General features: G+C 41.4%; 1 protein-coding gene across 1 annotated transcript; it reads right to left on the bottom strand.

The window, feature by feature from the left end:
- Nucleotides 1-13,724: 13,724 nt before the first annotated feature.
- Nucleotides 13,725-17,466, bottom strand: LOC311036666 (phospholipase A and acyltransferase 3-like). Its single transcript, XM_084045507.1, has 4 exons — nucleotides 17,358-17,466; nucleotides 15,908-16,016; nucleotides 15,179-15,447; nucleotides 13,725-14,179 (listed from the first exon to the last, which is right to left on the bottom strand). Exons 1-4 carry the CDS (start codon nucleotides 17,370-17,372, stop codon nucleotides 14,054-14,056), a joined length of 519 nt encoding a protein of 172 aa, XP_083901633.1. The 5' UTR covers nucleotides 17,373-17,466; the 3' UTR covers nucleotides 13,725-14,053.
- Nucleotides 17,467-22,078: the final 4,612 nt, after the last annotated feature.

Here is a 22,078-nt window from a genome sequence, read left to right as displayed (position 1 = left end):
TCCACTTATTATAAGCTTGTAGATCGGCACATTTCCAAGTGGCTATATATGTGGCTATATTGATGCTATATCAACTCTTTTAGCTGGGGACCCCCTGTGTGTGTGTGATCATGCGGCCTATTTGCTTCTTTTGGGCTTGTTTTCGTAGACGTAGCCGCTTGTTTCTCTCGCAATCTGGCAACGCTGCCTCCCACTCCAAAGGTTTGCTCTGGTTTTCTCCAAAGCGGCCAGGCCGCCAGGCCTAATCAATCAATATCTCAGCTCTTCCTCATTCCAAATTCATCTTTGTTTTGAAAAGCAATTGTCCCAGCCTCAGTTCGGTTATGGGGATAAGAGGTATGCTAGGCACGTTTTTTTTTATTATTATTTTGAAACCACAATTAAAACAACACTTACTTTTTATGTTATCCGTCGAATTGGCGACCTTCGCTGTAAACTAGGAAGTTGGGTCCAATTATTATTAAACTACGTCAGCTGCGTCATGCAGGACAATACTGTCTGTGCGTTATGTAGGCCAGTCTTGCTAGTTTAATAATTTACTTTATAGACAGTTTTCTAAAAACGTGATGTTAAAAATTATTGTAGCAAGGGAAATGGATCATGGGAGTGAAAATGGTAAATTAAAAGTGAGAAAACTTGGTGCTGGGAAATATTTTGCTAAAACTTTGAATGCCTGATGTCTGAAAACATTTTAAATAAATAAATACATGAAAATAAAGAGCTCCGTTCCGTCAGCAACTATAGGACATCCGGTTTTGGAGCTAGCAACTATAAGGTTTCCGGTTGCCTTCAAAATAAGATCACAAATGTCTAATGTTTTTTAAAAGACACAAATGTATTTTAAAAATACATTTACTTTAACTGGATATTCATTTGTGTTTGTTACATATGTATTGTTTTTGAACTGTTTGTCCATTATTGTAATAATGCTGCCTCTAGGCCAGGTCACTCTTGGAAAATGATCATGATATAATATTGTTTATTGCAGAAGCAAATAAACAGTGATAAAAGTAACAACAAAATATGCTACAAATAATAATAGTAGATCAGTGCAGGTGCGATTTAAAAAAATAAAGCAAGCGAGGTTTATAAAGTTGATCTCACCTATTTAAAAACTAAAATATAATACAAATAAGAATGTAATCAGAAAAAGAAAAGTGTGTGTGTGTGTGTGTGTGTGTGTGTGTGTGTGTGTGTGTGTGTGTGTGTGTGTGTGTGTGTGTTCGTGAGAACTGTTCCATAACTGAGCGCCCCTGAACTTGATAGAAAATTGATACAGACCAGTAGTACAGAATGTTGGTGAAAATTGAGAGATAATTTGTAAAAAAAAAAAAAACTGGCAGGCCGTCCAGTGCGGCCAGATGTAAGAAAAGAAAGTGCCGTTTTCAGACAACAGTGGACACTGGAAAGGCGCCGGCGGACGCTGCCAACACTTCTGACATACGCACGCGTGCGGGGACACCTGCCCTACAACGCCACACTCTCGGATAAGCCCGAGAGGTGTAAAGAAAAGTGTGGCGGACCGCCCAGTGAGGTCAGAGGTCAGAAAAGTCGCGTTTTCAGACAAAAGTGGACACTGGACAGGCGCCGGCGGACACTGCCGACACTTCTGATACACGCACACGTGCGGGGACACCTCCCCTACAACGCCACACTCTCCGCTAAGCGGGAGAGGTGAAAAAAAAAGTGGCGGACCGTCCAGTGAGGTAAGAGGTCAGAAAAGTGCCGTTCTCAGACAAAAGTGGACACTGGACAGGCGCCGGCGGACACTGCCGACACTTCTGACATACGCACGCGTGCAGGGACACCTCCCCTACAACGCCACACTCTCGGATAAGCCCGAGAGGTGTAAAAAAAAGTGTGGCGGACTGTCCAGTGAGGTCAGAGGTCAGAAAAGTCCCGTTTTCAGACAAAAGTGGACACTGGACAGGCGCCGGCGGACACTGCCGACACTTCTGATACACGCACACGTGCGGGGACACCTCCCCTACAACGCCACACTCTCGGATAAGCCCGAGAGGTGTAAAAAATAGTGTGGCGGGCCGTCCAGTGAGGTCAGGGGTCAGAAAAATGCCATTTTCAGTGCATAGCCTTTACAAATTGGACGCTGGACACGAGATAGCTATTTGCCGTGGCACTTGTGACATACGCACAAGGTTTATCATGCCTGCCATTCCATCTGTACTTTAATTTTGTTTGTGTTATCTATATTTTTATTTCTACTTCATTACATCAGTATTGTTACTTGTTACTGATGTATTTTGTTTGGTTGTGTTAGCACAGTCTCTGTAGAAACAGGTCTCAACATTTCACTGCTACTTGAGTAAGTGACAAATAAATCCCTCTTGATTCTTGTTCAGATTAGTTCCAGAGTTCTCTTTGAAAATGTCTCACATTTTGAAATGGCTCCACATCCATTGCCTGATATTAAGCTGGTAGGTACACACGATGTAATAGACATGCCACTAAAAGTATGCATTTAAGTTTTATTTTCATTCATTATTTATATTCTTTATAATTGTGAATGTTAAAAATTGTGGGGTTCTGCTATAGTCACTTACAAAACGTATACTCTTATTTCAACGTGAAATGATAGTGTTGTATACTGGAGTCAAACTGGGTTTGTGTCAAATATACTGCAGTTCTCACATTAGTTTATATAGTAGGCCTAATACCTATCACCGTCCTTTGACTTTATTTGACTCTTAGTGAGAAAGACTGTTACTTGAGTCAGTGTTTAATAGCCTACAGCCAGCAATTGTTTCTAATTATGACAAGCACAATAACACAAATAATAATAATACTCCTGTGTGCGAGTCTGTTGAGAAGAAAATAACTCCAGAAGAGAGAGGCAGATTTTCATGGAACTTGGTAGAAATGATCTCCAGGCTGCCCTAGATAAATGGCACAATCATGGTCACAGTCAATGTTACATACGTCTTATCTCAGGAACGGAGAGAGACACAGAACGAGATGTTGGTGTGTGCCTTTATTAATGGTCTTGAAATTTTATACTGATGTCAAACTGGGAAACTGAAATTGAAGCAAGGCTTGTCCATAGCCATGTCTGTTGGGTGGGAGTATCAACACATATCCATCAATAACTGGTCAACGCAACAGGACTGTATACACAGAAGATGCTTTAAAACTTCCTGATGAGATTCTGTGGCACTTCCTGGGACTTGCGTCCTCTTCCAAAAAGCCAATGGGTAGGTTTGATGTCAGAAGTGTTGGCAGCGTCCGCCTGTACAAGTATAAACATCCTCCAACCAGCAAATGCATTGCAAGTGGCAAAAACACATGGGTACATTAATTTCTATGTGAAATGTAATGATGCATCACTTAATGCTGGCATCACAATAGAGGACAATTTGGAAGATATTGGCCATGGTGTGGATGTCTTTTTTTTGCACATTTTTTTACGCCTCTCGGGCTTATCCGAGAGTGTGGCGTTGTAGGGGAGGTGTCCCCGCACGCGTGCGTGTGTCAGAAGTGTCGGCAGTGTCCGCCGGCGCCTGTCCAGTGTCCACTTTTGTCTGAAAACGGCACTTTTCTGACCTCTGACCTCACTGGACGGTCCGCCACACTTTCTTTTACACCTCTCCCGCTTAGTGGAGAGTGTGGCGTTGTAGGGGAGGTGTCCCCGCACACGTGCGTATGTCAGAAGTGTCGGCAGTGTCCGCCGGCGCCTGTCCAGTGTCCACTTTTGTCTGAGAACGGTACTTTTCTGACCATTTATCCATTTAGATAAATTATTAATGTTTAAAAAAACGTTTTTGTTACACAGAAACATAATATGTGTTGTATAGCTTCGTTTAAATGCTTAATTTGTAGTTTTAATGTGCAAATTAACTGTTTTTTCTACTTTATTTTTATTTTTAGAGGATACTCTTATTCTGAAGAGATTGTGCACCGGAAGTCTTATAGTTGCTCCGTTATAGTTGCTGACGGAACACAGCTAAAATAAGCTACCTAGTAGCTGCACTGTGCCTGGTAATTTTGTTTTGTTTGAAATATACTGTATATTGTTTTTACTACAGCACCCAACTGTAATTGGTTAACCATATCAGCTAGAGTCAATGCTATGTTTGTTGCTTCTCCAATTCTTAATGGTAACATGTTGGTAGGCCTACTCTGCCACTAGTTTATTAGCAAAGTGAATAAGTTCATAATTATGCATACACTCAAGCAGTGGATGTGATTTGTCAATTGTCAGATTTCTTCTATGCTGAAATTGTGTTAACAGACTAGCTTGTCCCAAATACCATCAAAATGTAGCTAACATCAGCTAACAGGAGACTACTCACTGAATATCTAGTATTGTATTTTAATACTACAGTAGATATAAGTAGCTATAGCTTTAATCAAAAACCAACAGACAGTCATTCTTTCAACAGGACCAGCAAAAACAATGGCAAGTCAGGACACCAGCAAGTAAAGTTCACAATGAGGATAAAGTTCAAGTTCACACTCTGAGGATGGCATTGCCCTGCAAGTTATGGGTGAGTCATATTTGACAGAATATACCCTAATTTATTCTGTCATTTCCTGCTGATATTGCCTGTCATTTTCTCTTAACATGGTAGTTTGTGTTTGTTCTGATATTTTTTTTTTTATAAACGATGCATGTTAGACCAGCTGATTGAGCTGACAACTGTGATTTTGGTGACTGGTTTGGCAATAGTTGTATTCAGCACATTACAATATGCCACTGTAGTGTGTCTGCATGTGTTTGGGGTGTGATCTCTGTCCCTTTTGCTTGTGCTTGGCTCCTATGGACTACAGGCTGCATAATACTAATACACTCTGGCAATGGTCATAATTTCTCCAGGGACAGTCTTCTTAAACAAGAATGATGAACATTACAAACCAGCTTTGACTGCTAACCTCCTTATGTTTGATGGTTTGCAGTGTTGGAGGGCTAGGAATTTGGGCTTATTCTACCATTGTGCTGGTTACTTCAAACACTGTCTTTTTATGTGTTCCATGTTCAGTGTCTATTATGTCTGTCTCTGTTTTACGTTTTCATCTTGCACCATTTGGTGTTTGGCACTGCGATGTGGGTCATCATGGTCAGTTTAGTGTCCAGCTCAGTGCTATTCTGTTCTTTTCTGTTCAAAACGTTTCTGTTCCACCATATTTCACCAAAAGCAAATTTTGAGCTTCGTGACAGGAATAGTAATTTCTTGTCAATTGTAATGCAAAGCAAAAGTCGTGCAGGATAAGGTTGTGCGTAAAATATCTACAATTGTTTATTTGATGCCATACACACACTGAACCTCATACATTTGTAAAACTAAATGGTAATAGTTTCTCATGTTTCTTAGTACCTCTTGCAAAGAGGTTTGTCTGTCCATATGTCTTGGATATCTCGAGCAGTTATGAACAGATTTGCATAAAACTGTGTGGAAAGGTTGGTCCTGGATAGGTCAGTCCAACACTTGGATCCCAACAGCATCTCTCTCTCACTCACTCATTCATTCTCCCCAGAGAATGATTTTATCATTTTGATGACCCTATGGCCTTTCCACTACCACCACCATTACTTCAATATTTCCATTTTCAGACAAAATGTAATGGACAGATAGCCATGAAAAACGTTCTGTTCGGCTTCATGCTCCCCAGCAGATGATTGAATGCTACTGATTCCTCTCTAGTGCCAAAGGGGGGCCTATGTATTTCTGCACTTTTGGAATATTTTCTGGAGTGGTATATCTCTATTGTTAGGGTTCCTACTGTAGGATGTCAAATAACTCCACTTCAGGAAGTTTACTCACAACTGGTTTTAGTGACAACATGGCATTTCCTCTTGCGCCACCTAACCCATAGGCAAAAGAATTTGCTTGTTTTAAAGTCGGAAGTATGTACATGAAAGGCATAGCACAAAATGCAACTTGCGCTGAGAAATATACCTTTGGTGACTCATAAAATAAATTCAAGACAGATGGTGCCTTACATTACAGATGACTTGAACATTAATATAATTAATTGTGTAAGTTACCTGCATTTATTTAAAGTGCATATGCAAAGGTTTGTCTGAACTTTACAGAAGATAATGTATCAAAGTACAGTAATATGAAAATATATAACAGCTGTTGAGATCATAGTTTGTAAGAGAGTAAAGAAGTCTTAATTCTTGATTTGTATCTCTGATTGATTATTCCACAGAAGTGGAGCACAATGAGAAAATGCTCTGGCTCCTATATATATGAATTGCTTAATTTTCCAAGGGACACAGAGATAACCAGCACCAGCATCCTATTAGCCTATCTGAGCACATGATGGAATATACTCTTGGGGCTGATGAGGTCTGTTGGTAAGATGGAGCAAAACCATGAATTGGTTTACAGTGTTATGTATTAGCCATTGCAGTTTTTAAATAATTATATTATTCATTTCAACACATTTCAGTAAATGTGCTTGTTGACAGAAAGGGGAACAAATATAATCTATGGCTCCAATAACATTGGGAGAATTGGCTTTGGCAAAACAAATCTTGTTCCACAGATTCTCTTGGTGGGTCTTCAAGGCTTCACTGCTTATGTCTCCTTCTTGCTGCAATTACTGCTGCCATCCCCACCACAAACCTCCTATAATACACTAATTTCCATGCAAAACTGACCCTCTAATTTATGTGAATGTTATTGAATCCAGCAGAATGCATAATCAACCATACTTGTTGTATCCCCTCCTGTTATTTATGCAGGCTTCCATTAAGGGTCAGATATATATTTTTAGTAGAGCCTGACTGATGCCAGACTTTTAGTTCCGATGCAGATCCAGATTGTCGAGAGGCCAACTAACCCCTGCTCATTATGCTAGGGTGGGATGGCTCCGTAGAGGACAGAGTACAGTAACTTGTCTTGCAATGGGCCTGATCTTCAAGATACCCGAGTAAACAGGGATGTACCTGTCAGATGACTTCAATAGCGTAAAAGACACACACAGGCACAACACCAGAAGGAGCCCCACTGATTTCAGTGAACACAGTTTCGGCACAAAAATTGAGTCAAATTCGTTCTACTGCTATGCCGCCAGAATGTGGAATGCCCTACCAACAGTCATAAAACCGCTCTAAAAGAGCACCTACAGGTGGCTGTAATTTGTAACTGGCCCCTCTAAAAAGTCTAAGCTTAGCTTATCACAGGAAATGACCCCCACCTCTAGCCCCCCCCCCCCACCCCCCAACTGTACATATCTTTTTTTATTACTACTCTTATATATGATGTTTTGCATAGTATTGTATATTATTGTTTGTCTTTAAATGTCTCGATGAATTTAATACACAGGACCTCAATGGAAACAAGCGCTGAGCTTATTGGGTTATCCTTTTAGCATTATTTTGTATAAATCTGTGCCTTTTTTTGCAAACTGTTGATAAAGTATTCAATCAATCAATCGAAACCTCTACCGATGTTTTGACCTGTAATTGTCTCCGCCAGGCCGAAGGCGTGGCCAAGACTATGTTTTCGCCCCTGTCCATCCATCCGTCCGTGTATGTGTGTGTGTGTGAGCAGATAATCTCCGGCACCGTTGGACCGATCGGCGTCTCACCCAAATTGGTACACCATATCTCTGTAGTCATGTGACCAAGATGTATCTGTCAGATTTTTCAAATTCTATTCTGATTGACCACGATTGCCTTTCAAAGTTTGCTGGAAGGGCCGGTTTTGCACGACATGCTACACACTCCGCTGGACGGATCGGCGGGAAACTTCACACACTCCTAGTTGGCCAAGGAAGAATTTCCACCAATTTTTTCCCCTTCAAATCGGCCAGTTATAGCACCACCAAGAGACAGATTTTTGCGAAACACATTTTTTGTTACTACTCCTACTTTGTCCAAACCTCACACAAATCAATATACATTATCTCTATAGTCATGTGATGAAGACTTATCTGTCACATTTCTCATATTCCTTTCCGATTGCAGGGGTGGCTTGTTTTGCACAAAATACCACACATCATGAATGCAGTGCCCGATTGGTGGGGAACTTTGCAAGCACATTCTCACTAAGCCAAGGAAAAACCTCCATCCATTTTTTTTTAACCCTAGGTCGTACAATCAACATCTTTTTTTCCAAGGATTCCTTGGATCATGATGCATAAGCATGATGCTTATTCTGTTTGATGGTTTCTTTCCTTATCCTGTTTGCTATGTAAAGCTGACATCATATAGAACACTTTAATTACAGATGTTACTACATTTGTTTGTGCCTTATTACATTTTCTTTTCAAAACACACTTTTTGCTACCACTCCCACAGATTTTGTCCAAAACTCTCACAAATCGGTACACATTATCTCTGGGGTCATGTGATCAAGATGTGTAAGTCAAATTCAGGTCCCATTCCAATTGGCTATGACTCCCTCCCAAAGTTTGCGGGCCCTGGGTAGGCAACCCAGCCTGGTAGAGACCTGTGCTAAGAGGAGCACACTTTTCTAGTTCCACACTGATTTCTCTTGTCACACCATGGCAAAGAGGTGTACGTATTTTTTCATACATCTGACAAAAAAAGAAAAGCAGTATGTGTATGCATCCTTTTCATATGCGCAAACTTATATGGCCCCTGGCCATTCATGTTTCTTGGTGCAGAATGCATTTGAAATGTAGCTTTGAAGGGCTTTGTACTGTACATCTGGTCTTTAGCCTCGTTTAAAAGTTGAATGGGCATTGCACTCTCCTTCATATTTTTGACTGAGACAAACAATAGGAAATTAGGAAAGCTGAGAGGGAGACGGAGATCAAGAGACTCCTGTCTCAGGTAGCAAAGGGATTTGATCTGAGGTCATATTGGGTGCATGAGAGTCCTAACCACTTGAGAATCAATAACATGGCATGTCGCAGAACTGTTAGGAAACTAGGTCTAATGATTATTAAGCCATGTGGCATAGTGTTGGACTTATGGTCTCTCTCTGGAGGGGTCAATAGAACATCTTCTATTTGGTGGCCCTAGACGTGAGCTTATAAAGAAGCTGAAGTGTTGCTACTCTGTTCTTTGGTGTGCCATCCAACATTTAAAATGCTGTTTCACTGCCTCACTCTTCTTCAAAGCGTCTAGTTTTCCTCCTGCCTCAATCATGGTCGCTTCTGCCAGCTCCAACTTAGCTCTGCTTGCTGCATCCAAAGAAGAGTGCAACTGGGCAGAAAAAAAAATCTCATAAGACTAACCTCAACACTGTGAAAATACTGCAAATCATCCACCATAGTGCTAAGCCTTTTTCTGTCCGCGGGTAACTGAAAGAGTAACTGAAACTAATCCATGAAACAAACTTCTTTAATAATAAAAAAAGATCCCTAGTTATAGTGGCATTAAAGCCCTGAAAACCAGCCACAAATGGGACATTGAGCTACCGAGTTGTATAGGCTAATCATTGTTCTGTTTAGAATTCTGTATGGGTAATCGGCTTCCAAACAAACCCTCTCCTTCTCTGTGACTTTTAGGCCCTAATGGCTTTTTTAGTAACGACTCTTGTTTCTTTTAGCGGCACAAACGTCATCAACCCAGGCCATTGTGATTCTAATCTCACTCTCCCTCAGCGGGCAGATCCCCCCCTCACCCCCATCCTTGATGAAACAGTTTGGCCATTGTAAGCCTTCTAGGGAGGAGGACGACAGCGGGAGGAGGTTGCTGCCCTCACTGCTCCCTCCAACCGCTAGCCACCTGAACGGGCGGGCATCGTTGCCCAGAAAATCTTTTTACATTTCGGGTGGTCCAGCCCGCCATGCCACCACCTCCCATCTCCTCCCAAGTCTCCTTTTAATGTGGTACTACTCGTCGCTCCCCCCGAAACCCACCCCCTTTCACTCACAAAAAGCCTCCACATAGGATGAACAAAGTTGCACTGGGCCCTTGTTTGTTGACTTATCTGGACCAGCGTGTGGCAGCCGTTATTTTTTCTTCTTTTTTATCCCTTAAACACGGTTTGTGAGGGCTTTTTTATGCAGGAGGGAGGGGCAGGACAGAGGGAGGTGGAAGAAGACTGTTGTTTCCCTCCTTGGTTATTTCACAGCACAGGAAGTGCCTGTGCCATCGCCTCCACGGCCCGAGCAGGTGCAAAGACAAGGCTCAATAACATCTTTGTACCGAACGGGACAGATTTGGGGGGCTTTAAAAGCAACCCCTGGTCCTAGACTTTACCACCACCCCCTCCCTTCTACCCCTCCACCCTCCAACCTCTCCCTTCTGTCTGTGCCTCTTTGGGAACTTGGATGTGAGATGTTAGCAGTGACAGGGCTCTGAGTGGGCGGCCATATATTCCAGTGAATGACACAGACACCAAAGGTAGTTGGTTTTCGGCTCCCATGGCTGCCTTTTCACGTCGCTTTTTATCACAGGCTTCTCTGGTCTTTTCATTGGCTGTTGTAATTCCTTCTGTCACAAACCACAATGGTAACTCTAACCCCCCCAGGCTACAATAGGAACTTGGTATTGTTAGTCCAGAACAGTATAACTCTTATCCAGCTCCAGCAGTCATTATTAGCTGTATCCACGACTGGGGATGGATAGGCTCCCAGAGTGAGTGGGGCTTGAATCCCAGCATTGTGTGACACCATTTGCCATGTAAACAGTAAATATGGCATCAATATCTGTCACAGCCTGAGCCTTCACAGATTTGACCAAATGCTTGAATGAATCAGTGAACTGAACAAGAGGAAAAATGCAGCTAGACTTGGTGATTACAAACTTGTTACCAAATGTAGCTGAATTATTCCCGTTGTTCTTGTACATCAGAAGCATGTAGAATGTGACTTGTCACACTATGTGATGTACTGTCTTGAAACAGTGTGTGTCAGTATGCAGTGTGAAAGCCGGTTTGTCTTGTTTTTGCACATTTATTGTACTAGGTAATTAATTAACCACTTAACGCCCTATATGGGTTACTTATATAGAAAAAATAACGATCTATAGGTTACATTGTGTAATCCTGAAATTCTAACTACAGAGTATAAAATATGGAGTGACATATCATGTGAATTATGCTGCACTTCACTGAACTTGGTACAAGAGTCTGTTCTGCCTGTACCATGTGTATTGTAGAATTTGACACTGACTAGTCACTATTTGAGTGTCATTATATTCTACACAAATGACATGACAAAATCACCTGGGCATGTATTGTCCATATTAAGACTCCTCTAACAGGGTTTTGGTTAATTGTAGGTGCAATTGAAGTGATGAGGCTTCTTAATTGTGATCCTAATGGTCAGTGATAATAAGGCTATTCTCTTCAGCCCCCATGCGGTGAAACTTAAAGACTATGTGGTTTTATTATTTCTGGAAGTGGTCTCATGACCCAAGCCTCTGCAGCCCACCCAGGATTTCATGGAGCTCTCCAGGGGTGACCCAGGAACAATGTAGGGTGCTGTACTGGTTCTGGGGACCAGGCCCAGCCCAGCTGCCCCCACCTGCTATCGGCTTTACTGGCCTGGCCCTGGGCCCCGAGGCCTGCTCCTACACTGCAAAAAATACCCATGTCATCCTTTATAGAGTTTTAAAACTCAACTCAAAGATAATGCATATTCTATTATGCATATTCTATTTACGGGTGTATGTAAGTGGGATAATGAGACACACCTCTAACACAGTCTATTTGATCAAATCACACATTGCATTTTTTTGTGTAGTGTTAAGTGTTGTTGATGGTGCTTTTTTGTGGGAAATGTGCAACATGCACACATTTCATTGCCACAACAACCCCCATAAAAGGAATCCATGTCATTATCATTTTTTGTTGAACTTTTCTCAACTTTTGGAAGTGTTTTTTTTACAAGGTGGTTGCTTTCTGTGTGCATCACTTCCCAGAGTTCGCTTCCCAGAGTTCTATGTAAAAACTCGGTAACGGTGGCAGTTCCAGATTTCTTTATTATTGCATCTTGTGTACGGGTTCATAACGGTAAACATAATCTTTTTATTTTATACAGTGGTTACTTCTTTTCTTCTGTAATACAGAAAGATCTGCTCTTTTTAAATATTTTATTGATTGCTTACTTTCGATCAATTGCGTTCATAAGTTGCATAGCCTTGTATTGGTTTTCTATCCTTCAAAGTCTAGCCTGCTTCAACCAGAGGCTATGTTAGTTATACTGATATAGTTGTCACATAATCAATATTTCCTGTCCTTCATGCTATGTGAGCAACAGAATACAGAATCAACAGAATCAGATTAACTAGTAGCACCACTAGCAACTAGTTTTGGTCAGTTATTCTGATCTATCACTGCACGTTTTAATCTTGATTATTATTAGGTTTTAGCAAATGCCTCTCTGCCTCTCTCTCTAGTTATTTAAACCCTTTATACTTCGTTGAAAGGCGGCCCCTTTATACTTATACTTGGCCCCCTCCTTTTTTCCCTCTGCATCTCTCTCTCCAAAAAATAGCCGATCTACAGCACGTCGCGTGAGCTATTTTTGTAGAATGTTTGCCCCAGAATTGGGAAGCTAAGGGTTCGTGTGGGTAAAAGTCAATGGCCTAGCCTGGCATGGCCAAACTATATCGCAAAGTAGCTAAAACTTTTTTGCCCAGGCACATTTGTCTGGTTTCCAGGCTAATAACGGCATATACTAACTATAAGTAACTTTTTGGAATGGACACTTCTTACAGTGTAGGCCTGCCTGATCCTCCATGGTGGTGATCCAGATGGGGATGGAAGGGCCCCTGAGGAGGAGGAGAGGAGGAGGGGGAGATGGGAGGAGGAGGGCACGTTATAGTGATCCTTCACTCAGCTGTCAGTACGAGCGCGGACACACACACACACACACACACACACACACACACACACACACACACACACACACACACACACACACGTACAGTGTGTGCACACTCACATTCACAGCATTTGCACACATGCATGCACGCACATGTATGAATATGTGCACATCACATTGCTACTTGACTCAGCTGTCAGTGCAACACACACACACACACACACACACACACACACACACACACACACACACACACACACACACACACACACACACACACACACACACACACACCATGCACATATGGCATGTAGATCACATAGTCCTGTGTGTGAATTCTTGCTGCTCCACCTGCCTTGGCTGTAATGTGGGTTCATTCACTAACAGTGGTAGATTGTGATGCTCTCACAATGCTGGCATAGAAAGTGTGGGGGATAAACACAATTTAAGCCCATAACTAGGCTGTAAGAAAAACACAGATTATTCAGTGTTCTCCTGTTGCACTGTCCAGGCTGTATGCACAATGTGCAGCCTTTTCTTGCTTAACCAGTTTCACAGATACTAATATTCCTAATCCTAGATGGACATTTCTTAACCATTTTCAACCTGGCATCCCTATTTTGGGCATGTCATTATAGGGGGAAATCCTAAACGAAATCAACAATTTCATAAAAAAAAAATAGTGATGCAACTCGTTATGAGCTTGTAGATCAGCTATTTTTGCTATTCATTCAAGTATATCGGGTTTAAGTGGTTAAAGAGCAAATCTCGCCGTAGGAAAATGATTTGTGCCTTTAAATGTATGCCAAAATGCATAGATAATGATTTGGTTGCACACCAAATTTGTTGTAATTAAATGAATAAGTCCTGCATATACTGCAACATTGTAAAATGAAGTGAAGTTTGGGGCAGCTAAATACAAGGCACCAATCTAGAGTGCATTAAAAAATGAATGAAGTCTAAAGTGAACTGAAACAATAGCACAAGAACAAGAAAACAACCCTTTACAAAGATGAGTTTTAAGGCATTTTTAATAGATAGTAGGCTACTGTACATTATAAATAGACAGGAAGGATGTGATAGGGAGCAAGGACAAGACTAATATGCTTATCAAGTTTCCCAAATGGCTTAGCCACCAGGATACTTCACGTGAAGACAGTTCATTTCTAATTCATATGCAATCTATACGATTCATTCAAACATCTGAATTGTGCAAAATCCTAATAAAAAAACTAATAATAAAGTCAAAGAAATGTCTCTGAGATGACTCATGCAACGGCATCTGGAATAGAGAACTGATACCATCAGTTTCTTCTGCGTTTCTCAAGCTGCTTCATTGAGATCAGTTATGACGTCTCCTATTTTTGTTGTCATCATCTTTTAGCAGGGCCCCGAAGAGAAGGGCCCCCAACGCTACTGCTCCCACAACAGCAACACCTCCCATTGCAGCCTCCGTGGCTGTACGGACCTGAAGATACATATACATAAAAGTGGAGGCTTAAAGACACATTCTGTATTCTTTATATATTTCTGATGCACTACTATGCGCTTATCTTCTAATTTGACGTAGGAAATTAACTTTATTTCTGCTTAATAAAAACTGCTTATTTGCACAAACACCTTTTAAACTGAACATACTGGGGTATGTCTCTATGTTTGCATTTGAATGGCTCATGTTGTTCATGTTTAATGGTCTGCAAGTCACTTGCCCTGGAAGGATTATGGGTTTGATATCCCCTGGGGATGGCAATGGTAAATATGTACAGCATAGAATGATCTTATAGGACTTGAAGGCTTCTTTGAGTCAAATGATCCTCTAACAGACAACTCAATTTGAAATTGTTGACATTTGGCTTGGCAAAACAGTTTCTGTTTGGCAGTCATGCTAATAAAGTATCGGAAGTTTCACAAAGTTAGTCGAGTACAGCTGCAACAAAAACATGTTGGTAGTAGCAGATGTGCTTGGCAGCTTGGCAACCCTCACTGGTGTGAAAACAGGCGAATCATTGCACTAATCATCTGCAGTTCCTTGAAATACTGACAATCACATCTGCTTCACTGCAACGTTAAAAAGATTGTGTTTGATCGGTGTGTTGTCAAAATGAATGGCAGGTGCAGACCCTTGGTCTACAGTATCACTTGCGGATGGTGTTTCATTGATAATGGGATTTCCCATTATGGGAACGGTAAAGAACTGTTACAACTACTACCTGTAATCATGTCAGGGTGGTTTTAGTGCTTAGCTTTCTCCACTGAGCAACATAAGGGATGGAACCTCTACACAGGGTCTATTTGGGTCCCTTTGTACAGTTAAATTAAGACTTTTATTTTAGAGTTATTTAACTCTTTATAAACATGGCAGTATTCATGTAATACTATTGTACAATGTGGTGTTGTTGCATCATTCTCATTCCACTGGTGAGCTGTCATGAATGCAGCCCTGACAGCTATGTGATGTGAGACCCACCTGCCGAGACTCCGGCCTTCCGTATCTTAGCTCCGTGACAAAGTGTTCACAGTTGTTGGAGGCGAAGCAGTAAGGTCGCATCTGCCCCACCAGTCTCCGGGCCTCTCTGATGATGTGACCAGGCCCGCGAGGCGTGTACCGTTCGTCCATCTGGTTGTTAACCTGGAAGGTGTCGGAGCCAACCACGTCGCACAATCTCTGGCACCTCACTTGCGCCTGATCGTTTTCCATAAGCGAAAAAAGGCCGCCCAGGCCACCCTCCTGTTCAGCTGAAAGGTGGGGGAGAGTGGAAGATGGTGGTCAGATCAGTAAACAACTTAACCGCTTTAAACCTGGCATCCCTATTTTGGGCATTTCTGTCTTGTCTTTGTAGGTGAAAATATCCATTTACAAAAATAGCAGACCTACAAAGCTCACAACACGATGTGTTGTGAGCCACAGGCACTGTCGTATGACGAAGTACAAAATAAGGTGTAAGTGTTTAAAGGACTTAGAGCGAGAAAGATACGTTATCAGTGTAGGTGTTCCTATCAGTGGACTCTATTGACCTTCTGGCTCTGTGCTCCACTGTGGGTGTGTTGAATTTGACCGTACTCACTACGCTTAAGAAAGACTGAGACAGCAAATTAGATTTTCTCCTGATTTCACCATGGCTTTTTGTTGTCATACTGTAACTAATTAACTACACTTGCTGTTGGAAAAAACAAGCTGAAATGGAGTTGGACTCACAGGGTGGTATCAAGTGAATGACCTCATAGTGTCCGACGTAGACTGCCCAGTGCTGATATAGTCCTCTGAAGATCTCAATCAGATCACCAGGTTTAGGCTCCTTCTCAAACTAAAAAAGCATAAATGTTATCAGAAATGTAATTTAAAATGATACGCTTTTATCAATGCTGTTGTTGCGGTAGTTGTCACTGTACATTTGCACATGTGCAAATGTTAGGCATATTGAATAAATATGACATAGTTCGCCTGTTTACCAAACACTCTCCTCTCATGTCATGTGTTCCTTTGCACAAATCCGCATTGTGGCTGGTTTGTTTGCTGCAGTGCCAATATGTCGATGTAACCATTTAAAGTTGTTTTTGTGCAGTGGTGGAAAGTAGCCAAGTACATTTACTCAATTATCGTATAACTTTGTGTTACACTGTGTTTTATGAGTATTTACATTTTTGATAATTTACTCTACTACATCATAGAGACAAATATTGTACTTTTTACTCCACTCACACTTTAGTTACTTTGCAGATTTAGAATATGAATACAAAACTATGTAGAAATAAATTGTGTGATGTATTATTATAGGTTAAGCTCCCCAGCAGAATGTAAATTAATTAAAATCAGCCCCACCTTTACCAGCTGCATCATTAAAGTGATTAACACATTATTATTGCATTGTTATTGCAGACTAATGGAAATGGACCATTTTGCATAATTAATTATTTTACATTTGGCACAGTAAGTATATATTGATGCCAATACCTTTTTACTTAATTTAATACTTGAGTAATTTATTTTTTAATTATGTAGGACTTTTACATTTTAGATTATTTCTACATTGTGATATTATACCTTTTAATTGAGTAAAGAATCTGAGTACTTCCTCCACGGTCCACCATTGTTCATGTTAATTTCTTTTTTGTAATCTAAGAGAATAACCTGACAATGTTTTTACATAATTTCACATCTTAGTGGCATGGACTGACTTTTGTATTGGATCATGGCAGTAGTTTATACAAAGGCTCTTCATTTTACACATTTGATCATAATATCTGGTCACACTAATTAGCCAGGTAATGTGTTAATTTTAACAGATGGTTTTCTCTCTCCAATAATGAACAAATATCAAATTGTGGGTGGTAATGTATGGCAAATGACTGGCAATTGTTGGCAAACATTGTAGACAATGTTTGTTCATGTTGGTGTACACACTGAACAATCCTCTATGACACAGTAGCATTTAGTTTTTAGTTTCGTTTTTGCACCTGACACTATTTCTGCTATCTTTCGGCTATTTTACATTGGCCAAAATATATTTGAAATGCATTCATGAAAATATATTATCAGGGTTGAAATATCTCTTCAAATACTTTTTACAGGTGAGCATTTCAGATCATTACCGGGCACTTTAGTAGCTTTGTGAATAACAACAGTAAACAAACAGGAATTCACTTACCAGTGTTGGGGCCATGTCTATATCTCTGGATCTACCAGGTAGGAATGACTTGCATTGAACCAGTTCTTTTTTATAGTCTCTGAAGGGAAACCGAAACCTAATTATGCCCCAGAGCCATAGTTGGGTTTCAATTTCCAGACTGTAGTAAACAGCAATGAACTGATAACTACAGGCCCTTTGATGCAGAGGCTTTCAGCCTTCAATGGGGAGGGAACGTTAGGAAATAATTGATAAGAGGAGGGAATTCATAATACTATACGTGAAGGTTGCACTGCATGAGCTGCCAGATGGAATAGTGAGAGCAGTTTATAAACCAGGGTTAGGGGTTCCATCCCCTATGTGGCTCAGTTTGCAGCAGAGCATGGCACTAACACTACCAGGGTTGGGGGTTACAGTCTCTGTGGAGCTCGAAATGAGAGCATGGCACACCAAGGGTTGGGTTCCATTCACAGCAGTATATTTAAATGAATGGAGCAGGGCATAAACGCTACCGTTATTTAGTTTCCCCCCCCATTGGGCCCACCCCTGCTAAAACAAGAACAAATGACAATTGTCAATTGTGACTGGGATAACTTTTTCGCGCCCTGGCTGGCCAGGGAGCGAAACCGTCCCGGTACCGTCCCGGTACGACCCACCGTTTCGGTGCTATCTCTGTTCTAGAACTCTGCTTATAAGAAGCCTCTAGCGTGTGCCGTCCACCGTCAATGTACCGTGTCGCGTGACAGTGACGTCATTGACTAATCTTCGGTATCTTTATCCTAGACACCTTAATTATGTTAGATGGGCTGGTTATCCTAGTCAAAAATCATCTGAAAAGTTTGCCTAATCTTACTTGAGCCCTCTAGAGGCCTGAGGCAGCACTGCATACAGTACAATTAAATCACATCACTATCCAAATTAAGTAAATATGAATTAGTAAATTAATAGAATTTAATAGAATCATCATGATGGTGCTGATATAGAGGAACAAAACTGTTGTGCACCACAAAACAATTCTCCTTCGACAGAGACTAGGGGAAAAAAAATGTTTTCTTTATTCTTTACATGCTCAACCACGTGCTAAAGTGCTCAAAGTGCATGAGTGATAGGAGGACAAACGTTTCGGTCATAAAGACCATCGTCAGTGACATATGGCACTGGTTATTTGACAAAGTTTGTAATCATTCAAATGTAGTGTTAATTCATATGCTTGTCCAATTGGCTTTCATTGAATTTAATGCATTCTGTCAGTTCGTTTGGACAGGGCCTCACACAGTAACATGGTACGCTCCACACTAAAGACACACAACACCATACCATACCATATATTGGTATTATTTATACTGGTATTGTGCCCTACCAGTAAAATACTACACCATGTATTGGTATTATTTATACTGGTATTGTACCCCACCAGTAAAATACCATAGCATATATTGCTCTACATACACGCATTCAGCAAAACTGATCACACCAGTGATTGTTTTTCAGGAACCTCCAACTTTTGACCTTTCACTGAATCGGCTGGTGGAGAAGCTGAAAGATGGATGAGCTAGTTAATGAAAGCTCCTCCAGGACTAAATTAATTTGCCAATGAGATGCCTGACAATGAAACACTCAAGGGCAAATACGTCAACAGGCTTATACATGGAGGCTGGATGGAATTAGCTCATTTTAGCTCATGGTAAGACGCGTTTAGTCAATTTGTTGAGTCAGACACTCAGGTATTTTTTAAAAATCCATCTCTATTGTGTCCGCCAGTGGTGGACAGTAACAGAGTATATTTACTTGAGGTTATATATAGTTTTGGATACTTATGACTTTCACACCACTACATTTCAAAGACAAATATTGTACTTTTGACTGGAAAGGGTACATTATGAAATTATGGTTTTGGGAGCAGACTTCAATCAAGACTTCAATCAAAGCAGACTTCAATCTGTTTTTATGTCCATCAGCAAAAAGTATTGCTTGGATGAGTCACCACTCACCAGCAGCAGCATTCACCATGGAACAGTAGCTATTCCTTCCTCACAGGTTTTTACTTTTGTGGACATTTTTGGACTGCTCAAGAGTTTGAAAAAAACTCCTTATTGTTTGGATGTGGATGTTTTACAGTTCCAGGCCAAGTAGTACCTGGAAGTAGTCAGGTTCACAGTTTCTCATTAAGAGCTGAAAAAAAAAAAACAGGAAACTCTCAATCAACCCCCCGACCCCAGCGAAAGAGGATTCCGCTGGCTGTTCTCTGCTGTTCGCTTCACAGGATGTTTGGAGAATACCTCCGCTTTGATCAACTCTACTGTGCTGCTCATGAAATACAGCTGGGATAGAGTACGTCCTGTGCCTAGGCCAGAAGATCTTTCTTTCGTTATTTTCTTTTTCTTTTGGGAGGATTTTCACCTCACTGTTGTGTTCGGGACGCTCCTCTGGTTGTCTTCACCTCATTGTCAGCGGACAGAAGCCAGACACCGAACATTCGTCTCACTTCCTGTCTGTCAGCACTCTCTCCCTCCCTCCCCCTCACTCTCTCCTCCTCCTGTCTCTCTCTCTCTTACCCGATTATTCTTCTTTACAGCTGCACCTGTTGGACTGGACTGACTCTCATATGCGTCACCTGTTAGTTCCCCCTTTCACCTGCCCCCCCTTCTCTTACACACGCTCTCTTCGTTGCTGACTTCCGATTTCTCACTCTTTCTTTTCCTCAAATTCCCACTCTCATTGTCTTTCCCTCTGTCGTATCTCTTTCGCCTTGCACCTTGCATTCCTCCTTCTCTTTCCCTCTCTCTCTCTGCCTCTCGCTCTCTTTTGTCTCACCTGACATTCTTTTTTATCTCTCTCAGTGCAATCTTGTACAGTTTTATTACTGGAGTCACTGAGTCCGTTCGGTTTCTGTCTCCCCTCCATCTCCCACTCTCACTGTCTCTCTTACTCTTTCTCCCCCCCCCCACCCACCCATCTTGACCTGACTCTTCAGCTCTCTAAAATATTCATTCTTTAGTTTACTATTTCAAAAGATTGTCAATAATAAAAACCCAAATTTTCAATACAAACAAAAATCTTATGATAATTTCATAAATAAATCAAACAAAGAGAAGAAAGCAAACCACTTGCTCTAAACGGTCCCATTCTCTCTCCCCCTCTGCCTCTTGTCTCACCTGCCAAGTTATACTATACCTTTTTGTTCGAGTTGCACTTCCCTTACCCCCCCCCCCACACACACACACACACACTCATACTGTATATACCTCTATCTCACCCCTTTGCTTTTGACCCTAGACCTTGAACCCTGACCTTCCATTCTTGTTCTAGTTTAATCCCAGCCAGAGGCAGTAAGGTGCTGCTGGTGGTTTTAATGTGTTTCCCCTATTCCCCCTCCTGTGAGAGCAGGCTGCGTCCTCGACCCTGTTTATGTGTGCCTGTAGAAGCATTTTTAACTCGGATCTGTGCTTCTGGGGGTCCCTGGAACAAATATTTTGAGATGGGGGTCTGCGGCCAAATACATATCATTTTGGGGGTCCTTGACATGGAAAAGTTGGAGCACCACTGATATAGCAACATACTGTTAGGATTTAGAAAAAAAATGTAGATATATATTTGGACGTGGACCCCCATCTCAAAATGTTTTGTTCCAGGGAAGCAAAGATTTGAGTTACAAATGTTCGCTTCATATATATTCAAATATTTGCACAAAATGTCCACGATAAAAAAAAAAAATAGCAGATCTACAAGTTCATAGCGCGGTACTTGGTGCAACAATTAAAAAATCACACCCAGTGTGAAGTGGGCGGTGTGTGGTCATCACAACATGACTCACATACTGCTATTCATAGGGCTTCACATGTGTCATGTGTTTCGCTAGCCAATCACAGTCCTGAATTTGCAAAGTCAGCCAATCACATTACAGTTAGTGGTGATGACACTAGCTGTAATGTGATTGGCTGACTTTGCAAAAGTATCGATTTGCATTAACAATGGAAGGGTTAGGGGGTATACAAATCTTTTGGTCGGTGTCCAAAACTCACTTATAGGGGGCGGCTACACCGCCCCCCAAAAAAAGGGCAAAAATAGCAGACCTACAAGTATTATTTTTTAAATAGGGCTTAAGTGGTTAAGCCCCCCCTCCCTCCTCTCAAACACTCTCCAAGACTTCCTCTCCTCTCCTTTCCTCTCCTCTCCTCTCCTCTCTTTCCCTTTGCGGTAGATTCTCCTCCACCCTCTGTGCTCCACTTAGGTTCAGGCAGGCAGGCAGGCTCCTGTCAGAAGCAGTTCTTTGATGTGCTAATATTCGTTCCCCATTTCTCATGCCTTTTTTTGACTGGTCGCCCTGCGCACACAGCGCGAGATCACAGCCCCGTTCCAGTGGAAGCAGAGGGCTTGTTGTAAAGAACCATCAGTCAGTGCTTCTTGGGGTGCTTTCCCAAACCGATTTCTTAGAGATTGTATTAATTAACTCATTCATTCAGGGCCACATTTTCCTTACCGGAATAAGCTCGATCACCAGGTACAACAAATAGCTGGCAGTTTAAATAGCAGATGTTAGCCAGTGAGTCATGTTTGTGTTCGTGTCGTCACTTTGATGTGAACTGTACAAGAAAGTATTCAAATGTTTACATTCATACATTTCGTCCCCGATCTCAAACATGAACTAGTCTTTGTAATCTAACAGAATGAGAAGCAGAAACACAATGCCTTCCTTCACAATCTGAGATAAATGTCCATTAATCTGTCCAGGTGACAATAGC

Source organism: Gymnoscopelus microlampas (assembly GCF_963454915.1).
Source record: "Gymnoscopelus microlampas genome assembly, chromosome: 20".
Classification (NCBI taxonomy): Eukaryota; Metazoa; Chordata; class Actinopteri; order Myctophiformes; family Myctophidae; genus Gymnoscopelus; species Gymnoscopelus microlampas.
The sequence above is the reverse complement of the archived record's forward strand: the minus strand, read 5'-3'. Positions and strand labels throughout refer to the sequence as shown.